The sequence below is a fragment of the Mustelus asterias genome, unplaced genomic scaffold (genome assembly GCF_964213995.1).
Source record: "Mustelus asterias unplaced genomic scaffold, sMusAst1.hap1.1 HAP1_SCAFFOLD_1314, whole genome shotgun sequence".
Taxonomy (NCBI): domain Eukaryota; kingdom Metazoa; phylum Chordata; class Chondrichthyes; order Carcharhiniformes; family Triakidae; genus Mustelus; species Mustelus asterias.
The window spans coordinates 48706-71809 of record NW_027591259.1 but is presented as its reverse complement, the minus strand read 5'-3'; the positions used below and the strand labels follow the sequence as shown (position 1 = coordinate 71809).

Here is a 23104-nt window from a genome sequence, read left to right as displayed (position 1 = left end):
TGTGATGGAATACTCTCCCACTCGCCTGGATGAGCGCGGCTCCGACAACACTCGAGAAGCTCGACACCATCCGGGACAAAGCAGCCCCCCCTCCGCTCGATCGACACGCTAACCCCCCACCCTCGACATTCACTCCCTCCACCACCGACGCACAGCGGCAGCAGTGTGTACCGTCTACAAGATGCACCGCAGCGACTCGCCAAGGCTCCTTCGACAGCACCACCCAAACCCACCATCTCTACCCCCTAGAAGGACAAGGGCAGCAGACGCCATGGGGAACACCCACCGCCTGCAAGTCCCAAGCTGCACACATCGCTGTTCCTCCACTGTGGCTGGGTCAAAGTCCCATGTGCTTACACTACATGGACCGCAGCTGTTTGGGTAAGACAGAAGTGGCAGGAGACTGGTGTGAAGAACAAACAGGAGCTCAGAGCAGATGGGCCAAATGGGCTGATTTGGTGCTGGGAATACGGTGTAGGTGAGATTGCTGCCGAACCGGTTCCGACACTTGCACAAGCAGTGGCAGCATGTCCCGAGGCATGAGCTGCGCCTGGGAGGTGGGTCAACACCCGCAGATTCTTGCAGCTCACAGTCTCCGCTGAACCTTTCCCTCCCTCCCTTCCACCTTTCCTGGGGCGTAGCCTCACGACATGCCCGGATCCACACTCCTCAGCAACGCATCCCAGAGGGCTCACTCACAAAGAGCAATGCAGCGGGGAGCTCGGCAGAGCTGCGGTCCCTCCCTCCCTCCCCCCCACCACCACGTCTCAGACAATCAGACCCCACTCCCCATCCGGTTCCCTGCGGTGAACCGGGATGGGGGTAACCGGGGGGGTAGCCCTGGACTCCCACTGGCTGGAGAGCGAGCGGAGAGAGAGAGAGAGAGAGAGAAGCAGCACTGAGTCCAAGTAACTCAGTGGGATGGAGAGCATAGAAATCATAGAAACCCTACAGTGCAGAAGGAGGCCATTCGGCCCATCGAGTCTGCACCGACCACAATCCCACCCCCCACCCCCACATATTTTACCCGCTAATCCCTCTAACCTACGCATCTCAGGACTCTAAGGAGCAATTTTTAACCTGGCCAATCAACCTAACCCGCACATCTTTGGACTGTGGGAGGAAACCGGAGCACCCGGAGGAAACCCACGCAGACACGAGGAGAATGTGCAAACTCCACACAGACAGTGACCCGAGCCGGGAATCGAACCCGGAACCCTGGAGCTGTGAAGCAGCAGTGCTAACCCACTGTGCTACCGTGCCGCCCACTGGGCCTTTGGCAGTCCAGGGCCAGACGCAGAGGAGGAGGAGGGGCAGGACATCAAACAGCACCCCACTCCCTCCCACACAACCCCCTTCCCACCCCCTCCACAGAGACAACAGCGAGCTCAGGACGATCCAGCCCTGAACACGGCACTCTGTACCCAGCGCGCACACCCAAACACAACCAGTTAAATCAATAAAAGGTTTTGTTTTTATTTGGGGAGATATATTCAGTGATTGGGAACAAAGTCATACACGATTCTCGCTAAAAGCAATTAACTGCTTTCTGTTATTACATTGGCTCCAACATTTAAAAGACAGGTTACACACGCAGTCACACTGAAGGGCAGGGCGAATGATTCTCAGACCATGATCATACATCATACTACATATCAAATATTCTAAAGGACTCTATCGGTTAAAACCACCCTCCCGCCATGTCGATATTAACGGTGAAGCTTTCGGTGAGGTTTCAGTCAACGATGGTGCATCTAACTGGCAGCAAAGCGGCTCTGGAGCGCCGTTCCCAGATCTCCCCTCCCCGCCTGCGATGGGAGAGGGCGCCATCAACCCTCAGGCACGAGGGTGAGGTGCAGGCGGGCACTGACCCTCCCGGCGGGGGGGCAGCACGAGGTGTCGGACGCAGAATAGGAGCTGTATTAAAGGAAGCTGAACCCCCCACCCAGTCCTGTGACAACAGTTACCCCACCCACCCCTCACCCCGAACACAGGGGCGCTCGCTCGACCTCAAGGCTAACGCTACTCTGACGTTAACGGGCGCAGACGCTTTCGGAATCCTCGGAGGCAACGGGTGCTTGGAAACCCAGACGCTTCCCAGTTCCGCCGTCCGTGTCCGGGATTGCAGCCTTCACAAGCCGGTCAGTGACCCGCCATCTCCTTCTTCTCACTTGAGGTTGATCTGGAGGATGTACATAGGGTTCACCGCTGCTCAAAACGAACACCCCCCCCACCCCCGCCAAACTTCCCCATCTTAGTCTCTACTGGACAAAATAAAAATGACACCGAGGAGGCCGGGGGGGGGGTGGGGGTGGTGCGTGGTAGCATGGGACCCCTCCCCGACCCCCTGCAGGATTCCACACTCGCACAGGAGCGGAATTCCATGTTGAATGTCCGCAATGGGAAACGCAGGCTGCTCGGAAATCCAATCTGAACCATGAAGCAAGCCAGATGGCTGCGGGGGAGGGGAGGGGGAAATCAGCGAGCAACGCTCATGGGGACCCCGCCCCAGCTTTCGACGGAGTGGCCGATCCGGGGGGGGGGGGGGGGGGGTTGACCGAATCGTGCACTCGGGACCAGGTGGCCTCAGACTCACGGGCCACCACCGACGAGCTACAGGTTTAAAGCGAGGGAGCGCGGGGATGAGGGGGGGGGGGGGTCCAACCCCGGGCATCCCCCACCCAGCCCAGCTCTCCCCGCACCAGACACACAGCCGCCTGCGACGGGGATCAAATAATGGCGAAAGAAGGTAGAAAGCAGGAGAAGGGCTCCGTCCCCCGCCTCAGTACCGCAGGGATGGAAGCTCAGTCACTCAGCACACACAGGCGCGCGCACACTCTCACAGGCGGGGCGCCCCGACCACCCATCTCGCCACCCCGGCTACTCGTTAGGCGACGGGCCGGCCTCTGGGAACCCGGTCAGGTCGAAGGTCAGCACCTTGCTGATGACACAGTCCCCTTGCTGGAAAAGAGAGAAAAGAAGAAAGCGTTAGCAAGAGGAGGCAGCGCTTCTCACTCGACACTCAGAGACACGTATGATTGCCTCCAACAGGACCATTTAAAGCAACGGGAGGGGGTTTCAAATGGAGATGGTGGTGGCGGGGTCAAAAATCCCCCTCCCCTCCCCTGTCCAGAAGCAGCTAACGTGCCCTCACCCCCTTGGAGTGAAGTAATTTCTTCTGGGCAGGAGGGTTGCGAAGGAAACACACAGAGGTGTAGGAGCAGCAGCAGCAGCCAGAGCAGTGGCACCCACAGCTGGCTCTGTTGTTAAGCAGGGAGGGACAAAGAGGACTAGAGCAATAGTTATAGGGGACTCTATAGTTAGGGGTGCAGATAGGCGTTTCTGTGGATGTGACAGAGACTCCAGGATGGTATGTTGCCTCCCTGGTGCCAGGATGTCTCTGAACGGGCAGAAAGCATTCTGAAGGGAGAGGGTGAACAGCCAGAGGTCATGGTACATATTGGTACTAACGACATAGATAGGAAGAGTGATGAGATCCTGCAGCAGCAGTTTAGGGAGTTAGGTAGAAAGTTAAAAAGCAGGAACTCTCGGGTTATAATCTCAGGATTACTCCCTGTGCCACGTGCCAGTGAGGCTCGGAACAGGAAGATAGTGCAGCTCAACACGTGGCTAAACAGCTGGTGTAGGAGGGAGGGTTTCAGATATCTGGACCATTGGGGTCTCTTCCGGGGCAGATGGGACCTGTACAAGAAGGATGTGTTGCATCTAAACTGGAGGGGCACAAATATTCTCGCTGTGAGGTTTGCTAGCGTCACACGGGAGGATTTAAACTAGTTTGGCAGGGAGGTGGGAACCAAAGCAAAGGTGAATTAGCTGAAGGGGAACCAGAGAGTAGGGCCAGTAAGACTCAGAGAAACAGCAGGCAGGGTGGGATTGCTAATCAGAGAGGGTCTGGTGGGCTGAAGTGCATTCGTTTCAATGCGAGAAGTGTAACAGGTAAAGCAGATGAACTTAGAGCTTGGATTAGTACTAGAAACTATGATGTTGTTGCCATTACAGAGACTTGGTTAAGGGAAGGACAGGATTGGCAGCTTAACATTCCAAGATACAGATGTTTCAGGCGGGATAGAGGGGGATGTCAAAGGGATGGGGGAGTTGCACTACTGGTTAAGGAGAATATCACAGCTGTACTCCAGGAGGACACCTCGGAGGGCTCATACAGCGAGGCGATATGGGTAAAGCTCAGGAATAGGAAAGGTGTAGTCACAATGTTGGGGATTTACTATAGGCCACCCAACTGCCAGCGGGAGATAGAGGAACAGATATGTAGGCAGATTTTGACAAGGTGTAAAAGTAACAGGGTTGTTGTTGGGAGATTTTAACTTCCCCGATATTGACTGGGACTCACTTAGTGCCAGGGGCGTGGATGGGGCAGAGTTTGTAAGGAGCATCCAGGAGAGCTTCCTGAAACAGTATGTAAATAGTCCAACTAGGGAAGGGGGCTATACTGGACCTGGTATTGGGGAATGAGCCCGGCCAGGTTGTGGATGTTTCAGTAAGGGAGCAGTTTGGGAACAGTGACCACAATTCAGTAAGCTTTAAGATACTGATGGATAAAGATAAGTGTAGTCCTCAAGTTAAGGTGCTAAACTGGGGGAAGGCTAATTACAACAATATTAGGCAGGAACTGAAGAATGTAGATTGGGGGCAGATGTTTGAGGGCAAATCAACATCTGGCATGTGGGAGGCTTTCAAGTGTAAGTTAATAGGGATTCAGGACCGGCACATTCCCCCACACATTCCTGTAAGGATGAAGGATAAGTATGGCAAGTTTTGGGAATCTTGGATAACGAGAGATATTATGAGCCTCGTCAAAGAGAAAAAGGAAGCATTTGTCAAAGCGAGGAGGCTGGGAACACACGAAGCAAGTGTGGAATACAAGGAAAGTAGAAAGAATCTTAAGCAAGGAGTAAGAAGGGCTAAAAGGGGTCACGAGAAAGCATTGGCCAGCAGGATTAAGGAAAATCCCAAGGCTTTTTATACATATGTAAAGAGCAAGAGGGTAGCCAAGGAGAGGGTTGGCCCACTCAAGGACAAGGGAGAGAATCTATGCGTGGAGCCAGAGGAAATGGGCGAGGTATTAAACGAGTACTTTGCATTAGTATTCACCAGAAAAGGACTTGGTGGATGATGAGTCTGGGAAAGGGTGTGTAGATAGTTTGAGTCATGTTGAGATCAAAAAGGAGGAGATATTGGGGTTCTTGAGAAACATTAAGGTAGACAAGTCCCCAGGGCCTGATGGGATATACCCCAGAATACTGAGAGAGGCAAGGGAGGAAATTGCTGGGGCCCTGAGAGAAATCTTTGTATCCTCACTGGCTACAGGGGAGGTCCCAGAGGATTGGAGAATAGCCAATGTTGTTCCTTTGTTTAAGAAGGGTCGCAAGAATAATCCAGGTAATTACAGGCTGGCGAGCCTTACATCAGTGGTAGGAAATTATTGGAGAGGATTCTTCGAGACAGGATTTATTCCCACTTGGAAATAAGTGGACGTATTAGTGAGAGGCAACATGGTTTTGTGAAGAGGAGGTTGTGTCTCACGAACTTGATCGAGATTTTTGAGGAAGTGACGAAGATGATTGGTGAGGGTAGGGCAGTGGATGTTGTCTACATGGACTTCAGTAAGGCTTTGACAAGGTCCCTCATGGCAGAAGGTGAAGTCGCATGGGATCAGAGGTGAGCTGGCAAGGTGGATACAAAACTGGCTCGGTCAAAGAAGACAGAGTGTGGAAGGGTGTGTTTCTGAATGGAGGGCTGTGACAAGTGGCGTTCATCAGGGATCAGTGCTGAGACCTTTGCTGTTTGTAATTTTTATATATATATATATATAAATGATTTGGAGGAAAATGTAACTGGTTTAATTAATAAGTTTGCGGATGACACAAAGATTGGTAGATTTGCGGATAGCGATGAGGACCATCAGCGGATACAGCAGGATATAGATCGGTTGGAGACTTGGACAGAGAGATGGCAGATGGAGTTTATTCTGGACAAATGTGCGGTAATGCATTTTGGAAGGTCTAATACAGATAGGAAATATACAGTAAATGGCAGGACCCTTAAGGGTATTGATAGGCAAAGGGATCTGGGTGTACAAGTACACAGGTCACTGAAAGTGGCAATGGAGGTGGAGAAGGTAGTCTAGAAGGCATACGGCATGCTTGCCTTCAATGCCCCGGCCGATGAGTATAAAAATTGACAAGTCATGTTGCAGCTTTATAGAACCTTAGTTAGGCCGCACTTGGAATATAGTGTTCAATTCTGGTCGCCACACTACCAGAAGGATGTGGAGTCTTTGGAGAGGGTACAGAAAAGATTTACCAGGATGTTGCCTGGTATGGAGGGCATTAGCTCTGAGGAGAGGTTGGAGAAACTTGGTTTCTTCTCACTGGAACGACGGAGGTTGAGGGGCGACCTGATAGAAGTCTACAAGATTATGAGGGGCATGGACAGAGTGGATAGTCAGAAGCTTTTTCCCAGGGTGGAAGAGTCAATTACTAGGGGGCACAGGTTTAAGGTGCGAGGGGCAAGGTTTAAAGGGGATGTACGAGGCAGATTTTTTACACAGAGAGTGGTGGGTGCCTGGAACTCGCTGCCGGGGGAGGCAGTGGAAGCGGATACGGTAGTGACTTTTAAGGGGTGTCTTGACAAATATGTGAATAGAATAGGAATAGAGGGATATGGTCCCCGGAAGGGGAGGGGGTTTTAGTTAAATCGGGCAGCATGGTCGGTGCAGGCTTGGAGGGCCGAAGGGCCTGTTCCTGTGCTGTAATTTTCTTTGTCCTTTGAGCGCAAAATCAAAAAGATCACACTAAACCCTTTCGCAAAACACCGACTGGGCCCCAGTGGGATCACCGTATCCCAGTTCCGGGCACCGCCATGCGGGGAGGGACGTCAGGGCCTTGGGGAGGGTGCGCGCGGAAGAGATTTACAAGGACTGCTCCGGGGATGAGGAAGGGACGTTAGGTCGTGCGGCAAGGCTGGAGAAGCTAGGACTGGCAACCTTGAAGAGCAGGAAAGGCCGATGGGGGGGGGCAGATTTCAGATTGAGTCATTCATAACCACGGAAAAGTCCACGAGAGAGTAAGCAAAGGAGAAACACGTTTCCCACATGCAAGGGGTCGGAAACCAGAGGGACGCAGATCTGAGACACAAGTATTGGAGAGTTGAAGAGAATTTAATTTTAAAAAAAAATTTGACAGTCTATAACTCGCTTGCCAGAAAGAGTAATGGAATGACAACTTCCAAACGAAGAGAGGATGAATACTGGGTAAAGAGAAACAGTAAATTTGCTGATGACACCAAGATTGGTGGAGTAGTGGATGAGGTGGAGGGCTGTTGTAGGCTGCAAAGAGACATAGATAGGATGCAAAGCTGGGCTGAAAAATGGCAAATGGAGTTTAACCCTGATAAATGTGAGGTGATTCATTTTGGTAGGACAAATTTAAATGTGGATTACAGGGTCAAAGGTAGGGTTCTGAAGACTGTGGAGGAACAGAGAGATCTTGGGGTCCATATCCACAGATCTCTAAAGGTTGCCAGTCAAGTGGATAGAGCTGTGAAGAAGGCCTATAGTGTGTTAGCTTTTATTAACAGGGGGTTGGAGTTTAAGAGCCGTGGGGTTATGCTGCAACTGTACAGGACCTTGGTGAGACCACATTTGGAATATTGTGTGCAGTTCTGGTCACCTCACTATAAGAAGGATGTGGAAGCGCTGGAAAGAGTGCAGAGGAGATTACCAGGATGCTGCCTGGTTTGGAGGGTAGGTCATATGAGGAAAGGTTGAGGGAGCTAGGGCTGTTCTCTCTGGAGCGGAGGAGGCTGAGGGGAGACTTAATAGAGGTTTATAAAATGATGAAGGGGATAGATCGAGTGAACGTTCAAAGACTATTTCCTCAGATGGATGGAGCTATTACAAGGGGGCATAACTATAGGGTTCGTGGTGGGAGATACAGGACGGATATCAGTGGTAGGTTCTTTACGCAGAGAGTGGTTGGGGTGTGGAATGGACTGCCTGCAGTGATAGTGGAGTCAGACACTTTAGAAACATTTAAGCGGTTATTGGATAGGCACATGGAGCACACCAGGATGATAGGGAGTGGGATAGCTTGATCTTGGTTTCAGAAAAAGCTCGGCACAACATCGTGGGCCGAAGGGCCTGTTCTGTGCTGTACTGTTCTATGTTCTATGAAATTGTAGGAGCTGTGGAGAATCAGAGAGTGAGGGGTCGCTGAAGCTTTTGGTCCTGCACTCATCAGGACAAACAAGAATACCAAATTTCTAACAACCACAACACCACCGACTGGTCAGCAGGTCGACTCCGATTGGTGGAGGTGCTGTCAGAAATAATTTGGGGAGGCGATGGCCTAGTGGTATTATCCCCAGAGTATTAATCCAGAAACTCTGCTAATGTTCTGGGGACTCGGGTTCGAATCCCGCCACGGCAGATGGTGGTCTTTGAATTCAATAAAAAATATCTGGAATTAAGAATCTACTGATGACCATGAAACCATTGTCGGAAAAACCCATCTGGTTCACTCATGTCCTTTAGGGAAGGAACTCTGCCGTCCTTACCCGGTCTGGCCTACACGTGACTCCAGAGCCACAGCAACGTGGTTGACTCTCAACTGCGCTCCGAGGGCGACTAGGGATGGGCAATAAATGCTGGCCCAGCCAGCGACGCCCATGTCCCATGGATGAATAAAAAAAATAACATAACTACAGGCTGCCTGTGTTCCTGGATGATTCAAGGAGAGGCGCAAGCGAGTTGCACATATTTCCCTTTGCCTGCAGAGCAGGGCTGTACATTAGGAGCAAGGGTGGAAACTCTGCCCCAGGTGGAATGAATGACACTCCACGCTGAGTGCACTGGGTTACATTCAGACAGGACGTGGAGTAAAGCTTCGAGCTAGCACGTACCTCAGGGTAGACTCCGATGAGAGCGTCAGCCTTGGTGTAGAATTCCTCTTTGAGGGAGATGACCACGGCCTGGAAGTTCGACACGGACTGCTCCTTGATGTAGTTTGCAACCTGACAACAGAGCCAGAGTCAGCGAAAAACATTCCCCCCAAAATCCAGCCCCCTCCACACCAAGGGTTCCAACTCGGTCCATGGAGCGAGGGCGACTGCACACTCCGCGCCCCCCCACACCTGCGCAACACTGATGGAGAGCTATTCGGCCACATTGGGCACCACAGCAGATCGCTGCTCTGTAGAATCGGATACTGGGCTGATGGGGAGAAACCATCACCGCGGCCAGCTCTGCTGACAACCCCCTGCACTCCCCCCCAACACACACACACACACACACTCCCACAAGAGAGAGTGACGGAGTGCGAGGGGGAATTGAGTGAGAGTGAGGGACGGAGCGCGGGGATTGCTCCTACACCTCTGTATGCTAATCTCAGGGCCGTACTAATTCCGAATCCAGGAACCCACCTTGCCAATGTTTGTATTGTCCAGAGCGGCATCAATCTCGTCCAGAACGAAGAATGGGGCTGGTTTATAGCTGGAGGGAGGGAGAGAGGATAAGGTGATGGTTAATACTCGGTTAACATTGTATCCGCAGGCCCTTTGCACACAACATCGAGATGGTCAGACCAACAGAAACCAGCAATGAGTATTTTCCACAGGGTATGGGGAGGGCACATTCAGAAACAGCGAGAGATTTGTCAACCTTTATCTCAAGGGGTTGAATGGGCTTACTCCTGTTCCTGTGTAACAGGCTCGAGATTGGGGCTGAATGGCCTCCTCCTGTTCCTGTGTAACAGGCACGAGAGGGGCTGAATGGCCTCCTCCTGTTCCTGTGTAACAGGCACAAGAGGGGCTGAATGGCCTCCTCCTGTTTAATAGGCTCGAGAGACAGGGGCTGAATGGCCTCCTCCTGTTCCTGTGTAACAGGCTCAAGAGAGAGGCTCAATGGCCTCCTCCTGTTCCTGTGTAACAGGCTCAAGAGAGGGGCTGAATGGCCTCCTCCTGTCTGTATGTAACAGGCTCGAGAGGGAGGGGCTGAATGGCCTCCTCCTGTTCCTGTGTAACAGGCTCGAGAGGGGCTGAATGGCCTCCTCCTGTTCCTGTGGTACAGGCTCGAGAGGGGCTGAATGGCCTCCTCCTGTTCCTGTGTAACAGGCTCCAGAGGGGCTGAATGGCCTCCTCCTGTTCCTGTGTAACAGGCTCGAGTGGGGGCTGAATGGCCTCCTCCTGTTCCTGTGTAACAGGCTCGAGTGGGGGCTGAATGGCCGCCTCCTGTTCATCGATTGAGCCACATACATGCACGAGGACGTCAGATTGTCGGAGGTTATGGGCCTGTGACTCTGGAACTTAGGAACAATATTTCTCTCCTGTCGATTTGAGCCGGGTTTGAGTCCAGCAGTGTAAGGGGGGAGGGGGACTGCGCCAAAGCAACAGCCAAGGATAAAAGCCAAGTGCATCCCGTCGCCAGCCCACCGGCCGCGGTGCCGCACCCGGCCACAAGGAGACTCTGGTCGGTACAAAAACAACAGTGTGCCCACCTGTGGATAGCAAACAACAGGGCCAAGGCTGCCACTGTCTTCTCCCCTCCGGACAAGTTATCCATGGGCCTGAACCTCTTCCCCGGAGCCACGCAGTTGTAGTTGATCCCATCCAGGTACGGTTCTTCCGGATTTTCGGGACCCAGGAAGGCCTAGGAGTGAGAGAGCGGTACGATCACGGAGGAACATTTATAACACACATGCTCATGCATGTACACACGTGCTCAGCCACACACACACACATGCAGCCACACACACACACATGCAGCCACACACACACACATGCAGCCACACACACACACATGCAGCCACACACACACATGCAGCCACACACACACATGCAGCCACACACACACATGCAGCCACACACACACATGCAGCCATACACAAACAATTCGAATCCCATACGGAGCCTGCAACATCCCAAGATATGTACAAAAAATAATTACACTTGGAAGAAATTAGGCATCAAGTGTGGGTCCCCGTGTCCCCGCGGGAGCGCTGCCCTGACAGAAGTGGCTTTGAATCAGAGACCCAGTGTGGTGGGGACCTAGAAAACCCCCTCCCTTCCCCTCTGGTCAGCACTGGGAGACCTGGTGAAGGACTGAGGCTGACTCCTGTCGCTGGCAGCAATTCGGAAGGTTGTGCAGGTCCTCAGCTTGAAGACATCTCACCCCACAATCCAGCTCGGCACTCCTCAGCGGGAGCAATGCACCGTCGGAAAGGTCGCCTGCTCTGGTCAGCTGCTAAACCAAGGAACTCCATACGTTCCCTCCCCTCAACGAAGAACAGGACAGCACAGGAACAGGCCCTTCGGCCCTCCAAGCCTGCGCCGATCATGATGCCTGCCTAAACTAAAACCATATGTACTTCCGGAGTCCGTATCCTTCCATTCCCATCCTATTCATGTGTTCGTCTAGTTGCCCCTTAAATGCCGCTATCGTACCTGCTCCCACCACCTCCCCGGGCAGCGCATTCCAGACACTCACCACCCTCTGTGTAAAAAAAAACTTACCTCGCACATCTCCTCTAAACCATTCCCCACGCTCCTTAAACCTGTGTCCCCGAGTATCTTTTCTACCGCAGGAAAGAGCATCTGACCATCCACTCTGTCCATGCCACTCATAATCTTGTAAACCTCTATCAGGTCACCCCTCAACCTCCGTCGTTCCAGGGAGAACCAACCGAGTTTCTCCAACCTCTCCTTATAGCTAATGCCCTCCAGACCAGGCAACATCCTGGTAAACCTCTTCTGCACCCTCTGCAAAGCATCCACATCCTTCTGGTGGTGTGGCGACCAGGATTGAACACAATATTCTAAATGAGACCTAACTAAGGTTCTGTACAGCTGCAGCATGACCTGCCACTTTTTATAGTCAATGCCCCGACTGATGAAGGTAAGCATGCCGTATGTTTTCTTTACTACCTTTATCTACCTTTCTTGCCACTTTCAGTGATCGGTGGACATGTACGCCCAGATCCCTCTGCCTGTCAATACTGTCAAAACCTTGCCCTCTGACCTGCTTCATGGAGGTGACACGGGTCAGCTGTAGGTTTGGCAGCACCTTTCGAACCTGACCTCTAACACTTGGGACAAGGGCAGCGGGGGACACCCAGCTTCCCAGATTAAACATTAAGCGTTCTCACCTTAAAACACTCCCTCCTCCACCACCGACACTCAGGGGCAGCAGTGTGTATCGTCTACAAGATGCACTGCAGGGCGCTCAAACTCACCACCTCTATCCCCTAGGGGAACACCCACCACCTGCAAGTTCCCCATCCAAGCCCCCCCCTCCCCGACACACACCATCCCGACTTGGAAATATATCAGCCGTTCCTTCACTGTGTCTGGGTCAAAATCCTGGAGCTCCCTCCCTAACAGCGCTGTGGGTGTACCTACACCACACGGGACTGCAGCGGGTTCAAGATGGCGGCTCACCCACCACCTTCTCAAGGGGACAATTCTGGATGGGGACAAATGCTGGGCCCGGCCAGCCACGCCCACGTCCAGTTGAGGAAAAAGGGCAGGGATCCAGGGGTGGACCGGCCCAGTGGCTGGTGGGGATGGGGTGAGGTGTAACATGGGGGTAATCGAAAGGCAGTGGCTCCAGCTGACTGTGAAGAGGACAAGCCAGGTCTGGTTCCAGATCCCGGGGTCGCTCTGCTCTTACCTGCGCACTGCTGTTGCGCGAGAGCGCCTTGTAAATCTCGTCGATGTTGGTGGCCACAGCCTCGAAGCAGGCATTGAAGCGGTCGAAACGCTCCTTCTTGGTCTGTTCAAACGCTTGCTTGGCTTTTTTGGCTCGCTTTCTGGCAGCCTCGAACTCTGTCCGACAGAGAGGAGGAGGAGGAAGATTAGAAACAGTCACACGGCGAAGCGAAAAGCAAAGTGTTTTAACTAGAGGCATTACTGTAACCACGTTATCGGGCAAACATTATCTTTTATTGATTCCTTTGCTGAAGGAGAATAGTGAAGGAGCTGAGATTTTACGATGGGAGGTGTCTGCGTCGCCGGCTGAAGGGTTGACCGATCGATGGATTTTGGAAAGATTCCGATGACACGTTCCGAAACACGAACCCTGTGTCTCCACAGATGCTGCCCGACCTGCCGGGTATTTCCTGGAATCATTTCTCCCTCTGCCTGCCTTTCCAATGAATTCTCCTATTCAGTCCTCTGCTGCCGACGATTCAAGGGGTTAGTGTACTTCAGAAGGGAGAAGGCAGAGGGGGGTGACCTGACGGAGGTCTGTGAAGCTATCAGAGGGTCGGCGCAGAGAAAATGCTTCACCGCTCTTGCCTCCCAAGGCCAGCCCCTGAAATCGCCTTCGCTCTGCTTAGGAATCCCCCCCGCCCTCCACTCCCCTGTTGGGACCGCCTATGGTTTGGTTAGAAGCCACGCTCCCAATCTAGCTTTTCCATCTCGCTAGCCTCCATACACTCCTTCCCAAAATGGCTCCCACTCCTCAGCCGCCTGGTTGACTCCAGCCTTCCTCTTTAACTCAATCTATCCAAAGCTGTCTCATCGCCGGACCCCCCCCCCCCCCCCCCCCCACCCTCAAACGTTTGCCCTCGTACTGAGGCTGAACCAGGGCAACACGAGCTGGGAATGGGTTGAGGGTCATCGCCAACCTGCCACTTCAGGGGTAGGTGGTGACGAAGTGGTCACGTCACTGGACTAGTAACCCAGAGGCTAATGCGCTGGACACACACACTGGAGTCAGCCAGAGGGACACGGGTTTGAATCCCACCAAGGCAGCTGGTGGAATTTAAATAAAATCTGGGATTATGAAGTGAGTTTCAGTAACGGTGACCGAGAGACTATCATCGATTGTCCCATCTGGTTCACTAATGTCCCCCTTCAGGGAAAAGGAAATCAGCCGTCCTTACCCTGGTCTGGCCTACATGTAACTCCAGACCCCCCCGCCCCCCACACACAGCAATGTGGTCAAATCTTAACAGCTCCCTTGGAAATGGCTGCTAGACAGACACTCCGTTCAAGGGGGCAATTAGGATTGGGGCAACAGACGCTGGCTGACGCAGCGACGCTCCACATCCCATAAAAGAATGTGGTCTCAAGGAGTTAACGTATCTCGTTAATGCTGATGGCACAGTCCATTGAGATTACAAAAAGGTTTTGATAAGAATAAACAAAGGGATGTTTCCACTGTGTGTATTTGGGTGTGGGGGGAGGTGGTGAGGGAAAAACTGGTCAAACACATGAGAGAGAGAAAAGAGCAGGAAGACAAACACCAGCAGGGATTAGATGGGCCAAATGGCATGCTGCTGGTGCTTTAGCCCAGCGCTCCCTCAGCACTGACCCTCACACAGTGCGGCGCTCCCTCAGCACTGCTCTCCCACAGTGCGGCGCTCCCTCAGCACTGCTCTCCCACAGTGCGGCGCTCCCTCAGCACTGACCCTCCCACAGTGCGGTGCCCCCTCAGCACTGCTCTCCCACAGTGCGGCGCTCCCTCAGCACTGACCCTCCCACAGTGCGGCGCTCTCTCAGCACTGACCCTCCCACAGTGCGGCGCTCCCTCAGCACTGACCCTCCCACAGTGCGGCGCTCCCTCAGCACTGACCCTCCCACAGTGCGGCGCTCCCTCAGCACTGCTCTCCCACAGTGCGGCGCTCCCTCAGCACTGACCCTCCCACAGTGCGGCGCTCTCTCAGCACTGACCCTCCCACAGTGCGGCGCTCCCTCAGCACTGACCCTCCCACAGTGCGGCGCTCCCTCAGCACTGACCCTCCCACAGTGCGGCGCTCCCTCAGCACTGACCCTCCCACAGTGCGGCGCTCCCTCAGCACTGACCCTCCCACAGTGCGGCGCTCCCTCAGCACTGACCCTCCCACAGTGCGGCGCTCCCTCAGCACTGACCCTCCCACAGTGCGGCGCTCCCTCAGCACTGACCCTCCCACAGTGCGGCGCTCCCTCAGCACTGACCCTCCCACAGTGCGGCGCTCCCTCAGCACTGACCCTCCCACAGTGCGGCGCTCCCTCAGCACTGACCCTCCCACAGTGGAGAGAACCTGGTGGCGTGCCCACGACTCGCCGAGGACAGGCTGAGCACTCACCTTCCGAGGTTTCCTGGAATTTATCCCGCACGCTGTCCAGCTTCTCCATGGCCTTCATGTTGGGTGCAGCGATCCTCTGCAAGATGTTCTGGTGCTCGGTCACCTTCTGCTGCAGGCCATTCAACTCGATCTTGACCTCATCCTCTGCAAGTGCGTCCTGTGTGGGCAGAACGTCCGGGCAGTCAAACCCTCCCCCTTGGTAAATTTTCTGACACGAATCCTTCCCCTCCACTCTTACTGAATGTGACAGACATTCCTGGAAGCACCACAGTGAGCCTCAATCAGCTGTGCAAGCTCGTGTTTCACTAAGGAACATGAGCTGCTCCCAATGCGGTCTCCTCTGCACTGGGGCGAGAGAATGCAGACTGGGGGACCACTTTGTGGAACATCTTAGCTCCATCCACGAGCCTGACTCTGGTCTTCTGGGAGCTTGCCCAATTAGAACCATAGAATGCCTACAATGCAGAAGGAGGCCATTTGACCCATCAGTCTGCCACAATCCCACCCATGCCCCATCCTCGTAACCCCATGTATTTACCCTGCTAGTCCCCCTGATACCAAGGGTCAATTTAGCAATGGCCAATCAACCTAACCCGTACATCTTTCGGACTGTGGGAGGAAACCGGAGCACCCGGAGGAAACCCACGCAGACACGGGGAGAATGTGCAGACTCCACACAGACAGTGACCCGAGCCGGGAATTGAATCCAGGTCCCTGGCACAGTGAGGCAGCAGCGCCAACCCACTGTGCCACCAAAGCAGAATCTTCAAAAAATTCTGGAAAATCTCAGCGGGTCTGACAGCGTCTGTGGAGAGAGAACAGAGCCAACGTTTCGAGTCAGGATGATCCTTCGTCAGAGCCAGACTCAAAACGTTGGCTCCATTCTCTCTCCACAGATGCTGTCAGACCCGCTGAGGTTTTCCAGCATTTTCTGTTTTTGTCTCAGATTCCAGCATCCGCAGTATTTTGCCTTCCACTCTGCATCTCGCTCCCTCACCTGTCCTCGGCCTGTCGCAATGCTCTGGTGAAGCCCAGTGCAGCTGAAGAAGCAGCACCCCACCTTCCGATTCGATATGTTCTGGACTCAACACCGGAGTTCAACAACTTTAGACCGTGAACCTCTACCTGGACCACCCCCCACCCTTTTTAATTTCTCGATTCCCGTGGCCTGCGCCAACACTTCCCCACCTCCTCCCTCATATGGCCACCTGTACCTGTGCGGAGGCGATGGCCGAGAGGTATTAGCGCCAGACTATTAATCCAGAAACTCAGCTAATGTTCTGGGGACCCTGGTTCGAATCCCGCCACGGCAGATGGTGAAATTTGAACTCAATAAAAAATATCTGGAATTAAGAATCTACTGATGACCATGAAACCATTGTCGATTGTCAGAAAAACCCATCTGGTCACTAATGGCCTTTGGGGAAGGAAATCTGTCATCCTTACCCGGTCTGGCCTACATGTGACTCCAAAGCCACAGCAATGTGGTCGACTCTCGATTGCCCTCTGAACAAGGGCAACTAGGGATGGGCAATAAATGCTGGCCAGCCAGCGACGCCCAGGGGCCACGAATAAATAAAAACAAACCTTGTTGTTCAGTTTTGCTCCCACTGAGCACTGGAATTTGCTCTCCTATGTGAGCACGCTCTGCTATCTATGCCTTTCATAATTTTATACACCTCTATTAGGTCACCCCTCATCCTCCGTCTTTCCAGTGAGAACAACCCCAGTTTACCCAATCTCTCCTCATAACTAAGCCCCTCCATACCAGGCAGCATCCTGGTAAACCTCCTCTGTACTCTCTCCAAAGCCTCCACGTCCTTCTGGTAGTGTGGCAACCAGAACTGGACGCAGTATTCCAAATGCGGCCGAACCAACGTTCTATACATCAGACTCCAGCTTTTATACTCTATGCCCCGTCTATAAAGGCAAGCATGCCATATGCCTTATTCACTACCTTCTCCACCTGTGACATCACCTTCAAGGATCTGTGGACTTGCACACCCAGGTCCCTCTGCGTATCTACACCCTTTATGGTTCTGCCATTTATCGTATACGTTACGATAAATGGCAGAACGTTAGTTCTACCAAAATGCCCCCTACGTTAGTTCTACCAAAATGCATCACTTCGCATTTATCTGGATTGAACTCCATCTGCCACTTCTTTGCCCAAATTTCCAGCCTATCTATATCCTTCTGTAGCCTCTGACAATGCTCCTCACTATCTGCAAGTCCAGCCATTTTCGTGTCGTCTGCAAACTTACTGATCACCCCAGTTACACCTTCTTCCAGATCGTTTATATAAATCACAAACAGCAGAGGTCCCAATACAGAGCCCTGCGGAACACCACTAGTCACAGGCCTCCAGCCGGAAAAAGACCCTTCCACTACCACCCTCTGTCTTCTGTGACCAAGATGTGGAGATGCCGGCGTTGGACTGGGGTAAACACAGTAAGAAGCTCGACAATCACCAGGCAAGACTGTTCTCTTCCTGTTGGGGAGCACTTCAGCGGTCACGGGCATTCGGCCTCTGATATTCGGGTAAGCGTTCTCCAAGGCGGCCTTCGCGACACACGACAGCGCAGAGTCGCTGAGCAGAAACTGATAGCCAAGTTCCGCACACACAAGGACGGCCTCAACCGGGATATTGGGTTTATGTCACACTATTTGTAACTCCCACAGTTGCGTGGACCTGCAGAGTTTCACTGGCTGTCTTGTCTGGAGACAATACACATCTTTTTAGCCTGTCTTGATGCTCTCTCCACTCCCATTGTTTTGTTTCTTAAAGACTGGATTAGTTGTAAGTATTCGCATTCCAACCATTATTCATGTAAATTGAGTCTGTGTCTTTATAAGTTCTGTTTGTGAACAGAATTCCCACTCACCTGAAGAAGGGGCTCAGAGCCTCGAAAGCTTGTGTGGCTTTTGCTACCAAATAAACCTGTTGGACTTTAACCTGGTGTTGTTAAACTTCTTATTCTGTGACCAAGCCAGTTCTCCACCCATCTAGCCACCTCCCCCTTTATCCCATGAGCTCCAACCTTTTGCACCAACCTACCATGAGGGACTTTGTGTGTCCTCCTAGATAGTAGCAGCTGTGGGTCTGGGCGGTGCTGCCCAAGGAGCCTTGCTGAGTTCAGGAGAAACCACGTTTCCCCAGAGAGTGGGGAAAAGTGTGGAACTCCCTCCCACAAGGGAGCAGCTGAGGTGAATAGCGGGGTGTGTTTAAGGGAGACTGTTTAAGGGGCAGAGCACCTTCTGGTTTATGAGCTGCTCGGGGGAACGGGGGCAAAATGAGATTGGAGAAGGCTCATGTGGAACATAAATCATCGGACTAGTTAATGGTCCACTTCTGTGATGTAACATTGCAGCCGGACCTCTCATACTGACACAACAGGCAATCGATGATACCTTCAGGTCCTCGGACAGCTCGCTGTAGTCAATCTCAATCAATGCCTCCTTCGCGCACACGTTAGAGGTCCTCTGGGAACTGCTGCTCGTCTCCTCGGACTGTGAACCGCCCTAAGGGGGGGAAAGGTCAGCAAATCACCAACTCAACCAAAGAGTGACAAGTGGGGAGGCGGTGTCGGGGAGGAGGGGATTGGGGTCCAGGACAGAGTAGAGAGGGAGAAACTGTTCCCATTGGCGGGAGGATGGGGAACGAGAGGGGGGACAGATTGGAGGCGATTGGAGAAAGAAGCGACGGAGACATGGGGAGGGAGTTTTTCACGCAGCGAGTGGTTAGGATCTGGGAAGGCGCTGCCTGAGAGTGTGGGGGAGGCAGGTTCAATCGAGGCTTCCCCAAGGGGAATTGGGATCATTGTCTGAAAAAGGAGAAGAGGCAGTGTCACGGGAAAATCAGGAGTGTGGGGCACCAGGTGCATTCGGAGAGCCGGTGCAGACAACGGGCCAAACAGCCTCCTTTCACCCTGTAACTATTCTGTGAATCTGCGGTGTCAATTTTGCTGGGGTGCGTTGATGCCACACTCAGTCCGATGCTGTGGAGGGCAGCCACTCTTGCCACACCTCTGAAATTCACCCGTTACAGACCTGTGCTTCGAGTGCAATTGGCCACTTTGGCTTTGACTGGCGCAGGGCGTGGTAGACATGTGGCCTACTCCTGCTCCAAGTTCACAGATATCATAGAAACCCTACAGTACAGAACAAGGCCATTCGACCCATCGAGTCTGCACCGACCACAATCCCACCCAGGCCCTACCCCCATATCCCTATATATTTACCCACTAACCCTTCTAACCTACGTATCTCAGGACACTAAGGGGCAATTTTAACACGGCCAATCAACCTAACCCGCACATCTTTGGACAGTGGGAGGAAACCGGAGCACCCGGAGGAAACCCACGCAGACACGGGGAGAACGTGCAAACTCCACACAGACAGTGACCCAAGCAGGGAATCTAACCCAGGTCCCTGGAGCTGTGAAGCAGCAATGCCAACCCACTGCGCTACCGTGCCGCCCCTTTCTCACACATTCTGGAGCTCCTGGCAGGTAGAAATCATAGAAACCCTACAGAGCAGAAGGAGGCCATTCGGCCCATCGAGTCTGCACCGACCACAATCCCACCCAGGCCCTACCCCCACATATTTTACCCACTAATCCCTCTAACCTACGCATCCCAGGACTCTAAGGGGCAATTTTTTAACCTGGCCAATTAACCTAACCCGCACATCTTTGGACAGTGGGAGGAAACCGGAGCACCCGGAGGAAACCCACGCAGACACGAGGAGCATGTGCAAACTCCACACAGACAGTGACCCGAGCCGGGAATCGAACCCGGGACCCTGGAGCTGTGAAGCAGCAGTGCTAACCACTGTGCTACCGTGCCGCCCTAGAGGGTCAGGTCTCTTCATGACTTCTTGATCCTGATCACTCAAGTACCCTGGCGACACCCACCACCCAGGTGGAGGTAGGGCACACAGGTGAAGAGGGGAGGGGGTGCTCTCTGAACCCAAGCATCTGCTTTGAATCTTTTTGAGCACAAACATTTCACTTGAGGGATATACCTGCATTCTGCAGCTGGAGCACTGCGAACAGTTCTGGTCTCCTCACCCTCACTGAAGGATCCACTCGCATCGGAGGCCATTCAGAGAAGGTTCACTGGGCCGATTCCTGGGGTGAAGGGGGGTTTTTTTGTCTTATGGGGAAAAGGTTGAGCAGGTCGGGGCCTGAACCCATTGGAGTTTAGAAGAATGAAAGGGGATCTTATTGAAACATCTCAGATTCTGAGGGGGGGTTTGACAGGGTGGATTCTGAGAGGACATTTTCCCCCTTTGTGGGGGGAAGAGTTTGGGAGTGGGGGGGGGCGTGAGTCTAGAACTGTGGGGGAACAGTTTCAGAATCCCATTCCCCCTCCCCAAGTTTTTTAATATGGAGACGTGGTAATTTTATTTGAATGGTTTCCCCGGCTCGAGCACATCACCTCCTCCTGACTGATGTCGTCCATGCTGCCCTGGCAGAAGGGCAGCTTGATGTCCTGCATCTTGCAGCTCTGCAGCAGGTTGTGCCGGTCACTCCGCTTCTGCTCCAGTTTGGTCTCAATGGCGGTCACCTCCTTCTGCAGCTGGGTCATCTCCCTGAGGGTCAGGGGGGGGGAACAAAAAAGGTGGGAGGGTTGGTGGTCGGAACGTATATTCCTGCACCAATATCATGCACCCCAATCCATCTGACCGGCAGTGGCGATTACCCGGTTAAAGTCCAGCCGCGCCCCACTCCCCTGCCAGTGAGAGTAAGCAGCTGAGCTGAGCTAGGCTGACTGTGGGGAGCCTGCACCTTCCAGTGTTTCTTTTAGTACGGGGAGATCATTGCACATGGAGTGATGTTCTCTCCCCCCCCCCCCTCCCCCACCACAAGTCCCCTACTTCCACACAGTGGTACGTAGAGACTTGACGCAGTATCCCCATGGCTGTCCCTTGATGCCACCCCAACCCCCGGCCCCACCAATCTCCTCCTCTCTATAATAAAGGCAAAATATTGCGGATGCTGGAATCTAAAACAAGAACAGAAAATGCTGGAAAATGCCAGCCGGTCTGACAGCATCTATGGGGAGAGAGAATGGAGCCAACGTTTCCAGTCTGAGTGACCCTTCGTCACAGCCTTTCCTGAAGATGTCCCCCTGGGGACGGCACAGTGGGTTAGCACTGCTGCCTCACAGCTCCAGGGACCCGGGTTTGATTCCCGGCCTTGGGTCACTGTCTGTGAGGAGTCTGCACGTTCTCTCCGTGTCTGCGTGGGTTTCTCCCGGGTGCTCCGGTTTCCTCCCACAATATAAAAGACGTACTGGTTAAGTGGATTGGCCGTGTTAAATTCTCCCTCAGTGTTACCCGAACAGGCGCCGGAGTGTGGCTACCAGGGGATTTTCACAGTAACTTCAATGCAGTGTTAATGTGAGCCTACTTCTGACACTAATAAATAAAACTAAATGTCCCAGCTCTGACGAAGGGTCATCCAGACTCGAAACGCTGGCTCTATTCTCTCTCTCCACAGATGCTATCAGACCCGCTGAGCATGTTCTGTTTTTGTCCACTCTCTCTGGTTTCCGCGGAGCGACACCTCAAATCTGCTGCATCTGCCTCCCACTGCCCCCACCTCTCAATCCCCTTCAAATCCAGCAATCTCCATTTTCAAATTGCCTTTGTGTGAGGAAGTGCTGCCCTGACATCAGCCCCGAATCTCTCTGCCCCCCCCCCCCCCCCCCCTCACCCTGTGCCGGGGAGGAAGGTCTCTCTATTGGCCCGTCATCATCATGAAACACTTGGATTAGATCACTCCTTTAATCTTCTACACTCCAGAGAATACCGAAAGGTTATGCCACCTCTCCTCCTAATTTCACCCCACTCAGTCTCGGGTTAATTTGTTCCTTCTCGCCTCCTGCAGTGGAGGTGTCCAGAACTGAATGTGGTCCTGTGTACAATTTCCATCCCCATGTACCCCAGGGGGCAAAGAGGGTAATGGGGTATTGAAGTGGGTTTTGGCTGACTCTCAGCCCACCGGCCTGGGGCACGCTGTGGACCCAGCGGGGTGTTAAGTTAGGGCTCAGCCACAATCTCAGTTTAATGCCGGAATGGGCACCGGTGGAGGGGAGCTGAACGGCCCTGCGGCTGAATGGACCTGGGCCACTGCCGCTTCACCAGCTGAGCTCCAGCCACAGGCCCCAACCCCTGCGCCACGAGCCTCCGCACTGACTTGTTGGCCCCCCCGAGCTTCTTGCGGATGTCGTCCATCTCGTGGTTCTTGTCGTTGACTTCAGATTTCTTGGTGAGGTGCTGGTTCTTTAGGTCCTGTAGCTGGGCCATGGTCTCATCAATGATCTTCATGTGCCTGTGCTCCTCCTGTTAACATAGAGACAAGAGTGTGAGAGAACGCTCGCAAGGGAGACCGGGACCGAGGGGGGCGGACCCGCAGAGAGAGGGGGGGACCCGCGCAGAGAGAGAGAGGGGGGGACCCGCGCAGAGAGAGAGAGGGGGGGACCCGCGCAGAGAGAGAGAGGGGGGGACCCGCGCAGAGAGAGAGAGGGGGGGACCCGCGCAGAGAGAGAGAGAGGGGGGGACCCGCGCAGAGAGAGAGAGGGGGGGACCCGCGCAGAGAGAGAGAGGGGGGGACCCGCGCAGAGAGAGAGAGGGGGGGACCCGCGCAGAGAGAGAGAGGGAGGGGGGGGACACGCAGAGAGAGAGAGGGAGGGGGGACACGCAGAGAGAGAGGGGGGGGGGACACACACGCAGAGAGAGAGGGGGGGGGGACACGCAGAGAGAGAGAGGGAGGGGGGGACACGCAGAGAGAGAGAGGGAGGGGGGGGACACGCAGAGAGAGAGAGAGGGAGGGGGGACACGCAGAGAGAGAGAGGGAGGGGGGACACGCAGAGAGAGAGAGGGGGGGACACGCAGAGAGAGAGAGGGGGGGGAGACACGCAGAGAGAGAGAGGGAGGGGGGACACGTAGAGAGAGAGAGGGAGGGGGGACACACGCAGAGAGAGAGAGGGAGG

At 53.7% G+C, this 23104-nt stretch overlaps 1 protein-coding gene across 1 annotated transcript in view; it reads right to left on the bottom strand.

Annotated features, from left to right (window-relative positions):
• Positions 1-1456: 1456 nt before the first annotated feature.
• LOC144488126 (structural maintenance of chromosomes protein 1A-like) overlaps positions 1457-23104 on the bottom strand; it is a 55239-nt gene continuing 33591 nt past the window's right edge. The window contains 9 exon segments of the mRNA XM_078206150.1: positions 1457-2961; positions 8941-9051; positions 9460-9529; positions 10533-10684; positions 12704-12858; positions 15105-15261; positions 18516-18614; positions 20546-20699; positions 22309-22454. Coding sequence (XP_078062276.1) covers positions 2881-2961; positions 8941-9051; positions 9460-9529; positions 10533-10684; positions 12704-12858; positions 15105-15261; positions 18516-18614; positions 20546-20699; positions 22309-22454 — 1125 coding nt within the window. The 3' untranslated portion in view covers positions 1457-2880.